At 34.9% G+C, this 11,379-nt stretch overlaps 1 protein-coding gene across 12 annotated transcripts in view; it reads left to right on the forward strand.

Annotated features, from left to right (window-relative positions):
• Atx-1 (Ataxin 1) overlaps positions 1–10,719 on the forward strand; it is a 333,854-nt gene extending 323,135 nt beyond the window's left edge. For all 12 annotated transcript variants that reach the window (XM_074173589.1, XM_074173595.1, XM_074173590.1 and 9 more), the window contains 2 exons: positions 2,488–2,778; positions 7,541–10,719. In XM_074173589.1, the coding sequence (XP_074029690.1) occupies positions 2,488–2,778; positions 7,541–7,705 (456 nt within the window). In that variant the 3' untranslated portion in view covers positions 7,706–10,719. The remainder of the gene's footprint in view (positions 1–2,487; positions 2,779–7,540) is intronic.
• Positions 10,720–11,379: the final 660 nt, after the last annotated feature.

The raw sequence follows: 11,379 nt of genomic DNA on the forward strand, positions 1-11,379 counted from the left end.
CCAAGGAGATCGTTTGTGACCGCATATCAGCCTGCGGCCATTCAGCTGTCGGCAGGATTCCTTCCTTGGGTAGGCTGGTCCATGGTGGCATGTTTTGCCAAGGCTTTTGAGGAGTTTTAGTTCCCCTCACCCTACTTATTCCTGCCACTGACCAGGAGTCCGGCGACCTCGTCCGTAAGGCCACATTGGCTTCCCGGACAGGGCCTCCAGTCCCTTGGCCGTTCCCCTATCCGCCACCAGGGGACGCGCCCGATAGGTAGCCCAACGCACGGGTAGGAAGTGGTAAATACCAATAATACTAGGAAATTATATTTTTTCAACTTCAACATTAAAGTGTGTCTCTAGTACTACATAAAGATGACAAAGATACCATACGGTTCATTTTTTCAGTGGCAGTGAAAAAATGCATTTTTTTCTGCAATCTACTTTGTATATAAGGTAGAAAGCTTTAAAACTGACACAAAAAAATTAACCGCATAATGTTTTTGACATTTTTTGTAGTACAAGAGGTAACCCTCAATGTTAAAGTTTGTAAAATACAATTTAGTATTAAAAAACTAAAATCGTATGTAAAAAATACAATTTCGTGTTGATATTTTCGAGAACAGTATAAAAGGCATTTAAAAAAATAACAAAAACCAAGTATATTTGTAAAAAAAAATCAATTTTTCAAATTGTATTCAAAAACTGAGCAAACATCGTCTCTTGTGTATCACAACATAAAGTGTTTCATAATATTTTCACTAGATGACGCCATATTGCGAATCATTTTATTCTGTTATTTTCCGGAAAGTGAATGAATAACTAGTCAGATATTTTACGTATAGTTTTTGTGCATTGAGGTATGGCACAGCATTTATAAAACTTATAACTCCTATTTCATCAGGAAATTAAGAAAACCCCTCATATGGTTTTATCAGGTTACTAGCGTTTGGGAATATGTGACGAAACAGCAGTTACGTGATAAGTATTGTCTTTTTTGGAACGGATCATAAGGATCATATTGTCTCCAACCCTCTTTTTATAATATATCAGTGACTTATTGGAAAAATCAAGAATTCAATATATTTCATTCTGACGACAGCACACTTGTCTTGTCATTTCATTTGGATTCCAGGACATCAGCTGCGGATGCATATTTTCACCGGCAGCAGGAGGTTGCATACCTTGATGTGGATCGAGAAGTGGTTTCGAATTAGAGTGAAACCAACCAGGTTCTATTCAATGCCACAAAAATCCAGGCATCGGTTTTCTACAAAAAAGATAAATGTCTCCGAACCGGATTTAATAATGTCAGGACAGACAATTCCGTTTTCTGCTTCGATAAGTTCGTTAGGGGTTAAAATGGACATCAATATATCTTAGCAAAATCATGTCGCTGAAATGGGGAATGTTCCTCAATTTGGGTTATCACAGCAAATGCAAGTTTGAACAAAATACAGTTGAGTTTAATTCATTACAAATTCACGTTGAAAAATATTCAAATTGATGTTTCAAATGTTGGGTTTTAATTTTTAAAGGGATTTGTTTCTAATTCACATATTGGCAACAGCGCCTATATCAAGTTGAAATAATTTATACGTACCTAGATATTCTACTTTAAAAAAGGGAAATCATCTTTATAAATCAACAATTAAGGCACAATATGAATTATAGTTCAATACCACCTCCATAAGCCCCATAAACAACAGTTGTTTTGTTATTTATTTATCTAGAGTAAGATAGTTTAGGTGCACAAAATTTCATTTCATGTCACAGAATGTCTCGGAACTCGGAAAATAAGTAAACAGAACAGCACGCCTCTGAAATATGTCATCTTTGTTTGTCTCATTGAGGTAACAGATTCATTATCCTTAATTAGCTATAACCGATGTTGCCAAATGGTGAAATAACGAATCCCTTAAAATGTTGAATACATTATTTCATACCTCTTTTTTAAGTATTTGAATAATTTTTTAAAGAAAAAGGTTGAAATGCTAAGTTTAAAATGCGTTGTTTTAGAGCTCTTTTATGAAAACTACTTGACTTTTGTCAGGAGGAACATTCCCCATTGCAAAGGCTGCTTCACAAAAGCTTAAAACACTGTTCCCAACCAGAAAACTGTTCATAAAAAAGCCATCCGCTTTTTCAACCTTGATAGTCTGGAAGATCGAAGAAATGTTGGAGATGTGTCTCTCTTCTATAGAAACTTTCACGGGAAGTGTTCAAGTGACTTGGCACCGCTCTCAGTAGGCCTTAAGATTTTTCTGTAATGCTTGTGTTTTGTCCTTGAAAAAAAAGTCCAACTGAAAAATAAATTGGAATATTTTTGCCATCTTAAGTATGCACGCATGGTTTCGAACACTGTCACTAAAATAGTCAACTTCCCTATTGGTACACAAGCTACTATATGAAATTATACAATATTTTATACCGTTTTCACTGTTCGTAACTGACGTCTCGTTCATTTCTGAAACATGTTCTGTAATTTTTATGTCCATCTTCCAGGTCGGTGTGGAATCAAGAGCTGAACATCCCTACTTTGTGATGGGACACGGATGGGCCTCCTGCAATCCCGACCGTACCCAACAGTGTTATGGTTTGAAAGTTCACCGGTTGCGAGTCGGGGACGTCTTGATATCGCTTACGCCAAGGGAAACGCCAACAACGTCTTGTCCCTCCACCAGGTCCGGGACCAGAGCAGGCACCACTATCATCACTACTGCCACAACCACCTCTATGACAGCTAGACAGCAGTCAGTCAACAGTGTTGTTAAAACGCACCTCTCCGAACCAAAGGTATGTTCATCTCAAGGTCTATCGCCCCTTTACGAACGACAACTCCCAGGTATCGAAACTTGTGCGAGTCATGGATTAACGTGATATTACCTTTTAATGTGCGATTCTCAGCACATGTTAGACGATACGGGGTGAAAATCAATCATCCTGCCGTTGGGCACGAACCATCGTTCCACACAGCGGTTGAATGAGTAGAATGAATCACTCAGACCAACCAGTTGGCTACCATTAGATACTCGACTGATAATCGGAAATACACACCTCACATCACACCTCAACTATTCCAAGTATAAAAATATCCGCAGAAGGCCAAACATATCCAAGGACATAGAAACCAGTCTAGGAAACTCGAAAACAGAACTTTTTAAATTAGTAATTTTTTCAAATTAAAGCAATCTATTGGCGAATATACAGGGCGTTCCAACGAAAACTTGAACCTCTCTGTAAGTCAGAAACGGATGTGTAATCGAAAATTTCAAAGAACACGTCAATTTTTATTTCTAGGGGGAATAATTCTGATATGGAAATCAGCGACTACCTCCCCTATTTTTTTCAATGGCATGGGGTACTCCATTCGAAAGGTCTTTCGTCCTTCTATTACTCTGCATTTTTTCCGAAATTGATTCATTCGTTATTGAGAAACGCTATTGCACATTTTATTTAGAAATAGTTCCTACAGGAAATTTGATTTATTATTTATCAATGATTATGGAAATGAAGCCAGTTTTTCTACCACCTACTAGATTTTTATTTATGTATGGCTTTATAATAAAGCGCGTGGTTTACTGGGTCAAAATTAAATTATTCTAAATGAACTAATTCATAACAATGATAAATGTTAATTTCGAAAGTAAAGAACTTTGCTTTACAAAATCAGATGAAGAAATTTTTTATTTGATAAACAAGAGGTACGCTTTGTGGGGTCCGATATAAAGCATTTTCGATTAGAAATCATGAATATTTATAATTATGATTGAGGTTTGATATTATTTTGTGATTTCCTGCAAAATTGGCGTATAGGGGTGTTTGTGGACCGACATTGTTTTTTTTTTTCAATACTTCATGCTGATGAATTCTATAATTACGAAAAATCGTTAATGTAAATGAAAAAAACTGTATTCAAAAATGAAAAATATGTTTTTCATATGTATGCCATAGGTCATAGCCATTCTGTGATCAACAGATTGAAAAGCTTTCTGCTCAATATTCAGTTTGTATACTAAATACTTATTCTTGTGCATCCGTTGTTATATCTGTTATTGCTCACTTAACAACTAACTTACGTCACACAAAGAATATGATCTCCGTTTTGGTTTTTCTTTCTTTGCACGAGACTTTTGAGTTGCCTACAGACAATATTCAATAAGAAATGACAGTTGCCATTTTTTTTAACCTCTTTTTGGTAGGGATATGTCAGATAATGAAATAATGTAAACCTAGTTTCAAAAACTTCATTTATAAGAATAAGATCAAAAAAAACTTATTTTTGTGCAACCGTTGTTATATCTGTTATTGCTCACTTAACAACTAACTTACGTCACACAAAGAATATGATCTCCGTTTTGGTTTTTCTTTCTTTGCACGAGACTTTTGAGTTGCCTACAGACAATATTCAATAAGAAATGACAGTTGCCATTTTTTTTTAACCTCTTTTTGGTAGGGATATGTCAATAAATGAAATAATGTAAATCTAGTTTCATAAACTTCATTTATAAGAGTAAGATCAAAAAAACGATCATTACAAACATCAAAAATATCCCATTCCATAATGTCGGTCCACAAAGAACCCTAGATACCAATTTTGAATGAAATCACAAAATAATATCAAACCTCAATCGTAATTATGAATATTCATGATTTCTAATCGAAAACTCTTTATATCGGACCTCACAAACCGTACCGCTTGTTCATCAAATCTGAGAATAAATCACAAATTTCTTCATCTGATTTTATGAAGCAAAGTTCGTTAGTTTTGAAATTAACATTTATCATTGTTATGAATTAGTTCATTTGAAATAATTTAATTTCAACCCAGTAAACCACGCGCTTCATTATAAAGCCATACATAAATAAAAATATAGCAGGTGGTAGAAAAACTGGCCCCATTTCCATAATCATTAATAATAAATCAGATTTCCTGTAGGAAATTTTTTAAAAAGAATACATTTTCACCTGAAATGATTTATTTTATAAATATATACTTAATATCCCTTCGGTTATCAACTAAACCGACCGCCACTGTTTTATGGTCCAACTTACTTCCCGTAAATAAACAAAGTTATGCTGCCTTCAATATAAGGATGGAAAAGGCCTCTTATTGTCTTTTGTTACTCTGAGGTTTCTACTCTTTCTTCAGTAGAATAAACCATGTTGGAACACAATGAACAAGGATGACTGATTATTAATTCGTAAAGAAGTGACAGTGGCCAACTATCTACTTTTTGTTCTTCGACAACTAGATTCAACAAAAACTACCAGTGCAGAAAAAACTAACAGTGGCGTCCATTTCAAAACGTTTACTACTTACTAATTGAATAAATTCTACAAATCTAGAAGACCTGCGACGAAGAATTGTTCGGGAATACCGATTGCTAACTCCGGACATCTTGAATAATGTATGGAATTTTCTATTTTTTTTTAAATAAAACGTTCAATATTTAATTTCTCAAAAACGAATGAACCAATTTCGAAAAAAAATCCAAAAGTAATAGATATCATCTTCGGGCGTCACAATACTCATATTTTTATGAATGATGAGTTTATAATGATGATATATTTTTGTTTCTTGGCTACATCCCTTTATATGTATGTGTGATAATATTAACACATACATACGATCACTCTGAGGGAAAAATTTGGTTTTTCAGTTTTGTAGCGAAGTAGTAAATCTACTAACTCAACAACCCCAAAGTCCTCCTGAAGTCTTTGGTGTCTTTCACATAACTTTGTAGTTCGCAGGGTACACTTTTTTTGCCAACAAGAAATTTTCTCTCGCCTTCTATTGAGAAAGTAAATGTTTGTTATTGATCAAATAAACTATATTTCGGTTACTGACAAAGCTTTGTGAAAGATGTTTCAATTCTGGAGGACCACGGAGTGGGTGATTAATAATTCAAATGTGACACACTAGGAAAATATTAATTTTTAGCATGAAGAACCGTAGTCACAAACATTCAAATATTCTTTGTAACATTTATCTTTTGTTATATTCATTCAAAATGTGTCTTTGCACAGTTTAAGAAATGGGAAAACTTGGGTATAATACGAATGCAATATACTATTTATGAAGTTTTCTGATAATAACTTGACAATTCAAAAATTAATTACAATGATTCTAAAAAGTCTCTGTCATAACAACAAATTCACATGACAACTGTTCCGATGAAAGTCTGTATAGAGGACGAACAATTTTCATTTCCAACATTCTCCCACCTTTTGCAAATTAATTTGCAAAACAAAAAATTAGAATTTGAAACGGTTTGGACTCTTCACCCTTCTTCCACTTTTGCACTCTCGAGCAATGAAATACCTGATTTAGATACAATTGATAAAAATATTTGATAAAATGACAGACATATCTTCAACGTTTGAAACAAAACTACAGAATACACTTCAGGAATGAATATCTGGCAGATTTGTCTCAATCGTTGAAGGTATCTCTGTCTTTTTAATAAATATTTTTTATGGACCCAGTATACAAATAACTAACGACATCAGCTCCAAAAAGGAGAGAAATATCTGAAATTTCAGTCACGAAGTCAGAAATATTTATATTTGACAATTCAAAAATTAATTACAACGATTCTAAAAAGTCTCTGTCATAACAACTTATTCACATGACAACCGTTCCGATGAAAGTCTGAATAGAGGACGAAAAATTTTCATTTCCAACACACAGCGTTCTCCGAGATCCGATACTAGCAAAAAATGGAAAATTATATTCTGAATCGATGAATCACTTTATTTCATTTTAAAAACCCCAAAAGTTTGGTTTTTCAAAACTAAATGTCCAAGAATTGATTTATATTTCATAGTTTGATTGAAAAAATCAATTGTTCATTAAAATAATAGATTAAGGAAACTAAACTAACCTGTTACAACTGCAGACACAATACCATTCAATCACATCATTCATTTGAGATACCAGAGTTAATGTCATTCTGCGAGGAAATCATTTCAACGAAAAACTTTTTAGGCACTTTTCTTTTCACTCACACAACTATCTTCATTAAAATATCTCACGTTTCATAGAAATTCCAATACAAAATGTCATTACCACATTCTCTTTATAGAACTTTGCACACACAGACAGCTTACGGCAACGGTCCCTGCGAATGGGCAATATTGTCTAGTCTTGTTTTTTGCGTTTTTTATCTTGACGAGGGAACCATTACCGCAAGGTGGCGGTGCATACCTTTCAAGGATATTGAATAATTGTGAAAGAGACATTTCTGAGAACTATTAAAATTGTTACTTCAATCATTTCTCCAAATTCCTGTAGTGAAAGCACTGTTGATGGAAATAATATGTTATTTGAAAGATATTGTTAGTTGGAAAGTAGGAGGTAGAGCAGTTTTCAAAATTAAAACATGTGATATTTGCCTAAAATGAAGAGAATTGAGAAGAGTTTCATTTCTGTGGAAATTTACAACACGTAGCAGTGACAACAAACATTTGAATGTTTCTGCCTACGGTTGTTTCTGTACAGTGATGAAGTGCAGATACAAATGGTTACCAAACTCACAATTTCCTTCTGTTTCAGGTTTGCATAAATCAAACACAACCAATGAACCTCCATCAACCGTCCTCACGCCCCCCTCAGTCGCTATCGCCGGAAAGCTTGGCCGCAAGAAAGCGAAGGTGGTCCGCTCCAGATCAGATCTGCGAAGAGGAAGTGATCAACAGGAAAAGGCAACGGGTCGAATGATATTTGTTGTTTAGTGAACACAAAGTAATCGTGAACAATTATGTGAGACTCATTAACTAATTGAAAATTGAATATGTAGATATGTTGCTGTAAAAAGGTATAGTTATCTACCACTGTTGCTTTTTTAAAATTGATATTATCGCCTTGTTATAAAGTAGCTAAGTTTTGGGACGATTTTTCAAACTGAGAGGTGCAAATTTTATTGCTTCAATAGTTGTAATATAACTATTGAGTAGCAGTTCATGTAGTACCTACTGTTAGGTACATTTATCGTCCCAGAAACTAACCAAATTGTTACTATGCTGTACTCGACGTTAGTGCAATGAGAGATGATAGATTAGGTTTATTTTTCATGACAATACGACTTTAGGGCAAGATGCATTAGGAAGATGCGTTTACTGTGCTTACTGTAAAATTGAGAACAGGAGTATTATGAAGAGTGATATGTAATTATATGAACATGAACAATAAAATTAGTGATGGTTTTGTTGAACAGTGTGTTTCAAAATGATGTGTAATTCATCAAAAAGCTTTGTAGAGGAAAGAGAGTAATTGATAGGTTAGATCCACAAAACAATCATATTTGTCTATCTCTAGAGTAGGGAGGGTGAGTGTTGACCCACAGCACTTAGGCCACATGTGACCCATTCTACATCCTCCCGAGGAGTTGTCCTCCTAAGTCATCGTCCATCCTGTCCTTTCCAGGAAGGTGGACAGGTCACTAGGAGACATCTCCTTTATATCCGCAGGTGTAGGCCAAGACTCGCTGAACACACACTCTCTTTGTCACCGTGTCTCACGGTGGCCTCCGCGAAGGTTTTGAAAGGTGCAGCGACATTTGTTTTTGTTGTTTCTGTTTTTGTGTCTGTTTCATTCATGTGTGTTCCCACGAGTAGCCAGGGAAGAGTTGGTCACCTCTGGCAGAGCCCCGCATTACCAGAGGTAGGCTGATTACAATGAGGTTTCGCCCAGTTCCCCAAAGGGATCGTTTGTAACCGCATATGACCCTGCTGCCAACTTAGCTTGGGTAGGCTGGTCCACGGTGGCATGTTTTGCAAAGGCTTTTGAGGAGTTTTAGTTCCCCTCACCCTACTTATTTCTGCCACTGACCAGGAGTCCGGCGACCCCGTCTGTAAGGCCACAGTGGCTTCTCGGACAAGGCCTCCAGTCCCCTGAACATTCCCCTATCCACCACCTGGGGACGCGCCTGATAGGTAGCCCAACCCACGGGAACAAGCATATATAATAATATCTAATATTATGGCAAAGGAAATAAAAGAGAGAGTAGAAAAAATTGTGTTTTTGTTCCTTACTTTTTTATCATTTTGAAACATTCTGTTCAGAGGAGTACAGTGGGTATGAAAAACCACTAATCGATCTCAAAAAGAGTCGTCGTGTGATATAGGACTGCTTTTAATGTTCACAAAGATCTGTATTTTATTTTACCTGTCTATGTTAATGCACGAACTGATCGGAATGCCCTGATACGATCCTCTAATGAAACTGAAGAAGTAACCTCAAACCTTGAAATATCACTATGGAATTATATTGAAACATAATTGGCGTATCGACTATTTCATACTTGTGATTATAAATTATTTTTTAAATCAAAATTTACAGGTAGCTAAAATAACTTGAGAAATTTAACAGTTTGAGGTTATGTTCTCACATTCCTATGGTGTTTTGAAAAATAATTCTGGATCAAATCAACGCAGGGATTCCCAAAAATCATCTAGTTTTAGAATTTGTTACTTATATATTGTAAATTCTTAATAGAGTATTGAAAACGATCATCTGAATATAGGGTGATCGTATATTATTTGCTTTTTAATGTTTTTATAGAGGGAAATTCAAAATGATCGGTGGAAATGTTGATACCAAGATAAAATTGAATAAACGTGTTACTATGTGTTTGAATATATATGTATAACGTTATTGGATATGAAATATTCAGAATTTGCCCCCCACCAATGATTTTGAGAAGCCCTAACTATTATTTTCCATGTGAATTCTTGGCTGTGATACAGTAAAGTATATGGAATGTGTAAATACTTCCCTCCATGTCATTGAGATCCTGGTTCAAACTAATAATTCCTACATAGACAAGAAATGCCTCACTCTGTGCTTTTTATTAAATCTGCTAGGACATGAACCATTCATTGGTTTTGCTTGATGTTGAGCTAGTTAGTGTGTTTCTACTGGCAATTCAATTAAAAAGGATTCAAACATCAACACAACTGGATGTTTTAAATTTCAGTTTTTGTAGACAAAACCAGATTATTTTTCGCAAAAGTGTCAATTTCTCAATATCAAAACATAGAAATATGTGTCAAAGCTGATGAAAATTAAATGTATACCCTATTGAAACTATATTTTTTCTTTAGCAGTTGAATTGTATGGATCTTAGAAATAGACCCTTCTCTTGTTTATCTCCAAAAAAATTCTAAAATATTGATTTTCTTGTTTTATTCGGTGCAATATTGTATTACTGTGTAATATCAGATATCTAATGTTATATTTTCTTATAAAGATTCTGTGATAATGAATTTTATTGAATGAGTTGTTTTATATTCGAAGTGATTCGAAGTTACACTGTCAATACTAAACACCATGTTAAAAATCAAATGAATTACGGAATAACTGAAAATTTTGCTCTGTGTTTATCATATCACCTGCTTGATATTCGGTATTTTGTATCACACTGTAACTTTGGAAAACACTAGAAGAAAACCTCATTCTTTCATTTTTGAGATGAGTTGTTTCATCCAAATGCCAGATGAGTAAAGAATGATCAGAAATGATTTTCGAAGTGCCTTTTGTAAGAAGCGAAAGAATTCGTTTTCTAGAATGTTATTCACCTAAAAAGTGAAGGATCTATGAATCAAAATGCTAAATAACAGATTTTTATGTACAGATATATTATTTTACAAAATACATGTACAGTGTGCCATGTTGTTGAAAGTGTAAAGCCCCAGAGGCAGCGCAGTCAAACCAATAAAATATATATGTACTAATGGATTAGTTTCATTTGTAAAAAAAACCTGTAGCAGGAATCACTACAACACATTGTATAACCTATTTTAATGTTTTTGCGTTAAGTTCCGAAAATATTAATTTCCTTTACGAAAAATTAAATTTTTATAGCTGGGATTAAATAATTATTGTTATCAACTATCTCAATGAAAGAGCAGATTTGTCTCTTCCAGGCTCATAACAGCAAAATCTGTTATTATGTCGAAGGTTAAGCTGGTCGGACCTTGTCTATGAATTTCCCGCACATTCGGAAAGTCGCGCCAGCATTATCAACCAATGACTGCTCCCCACACCGTGAAGGAAGTGATCATAGGGACCAAGAGAGAGATGAAATGAGCCAAGAATGACGGCCTTCTCCATTTGTTTGGCCAAGTTTCTGCCTTCGTGCGGTAAGCCGACATGATCTTAAGATTCGTCAGTAGAGAAGGTATAATGGTATAATTCCACCAAGGACTTCAATAGTCAGAACAATCATCCTAACGGAGTGGTCTAGATAGTCTGCGTATGTTGAAAAAGAAATCTCATACATCATCCATTAGTCCTTCTTTTTTCGGACGATATTCGTCTCACCAAGAGCTTAGAACTCCACGACGAATTTTGTTTTGCTCTGTTGATTGAAAAGAACTACATCAGTTCTATTA

The sequence above is a fragment of the Leptinotarsa decemlineata genome, unplaced genomic scaffold (genome assembly GCF_025532065.1).
Source record: "Leptinotarsa decemlineata unplaced genomic scaffold, Ldec_3_MD MMD2_tig00000251_RagTag_RagTag, whole genome shotgun sequence".
NCBI classification, from domain to species: domain Eukaryota; kingdom Metazoa; phylum Arthropoda; class Insecta; order Coleoptera; family Chrysomelidae; genus Leptinotarsa; species Leptinotarsa decemlineata.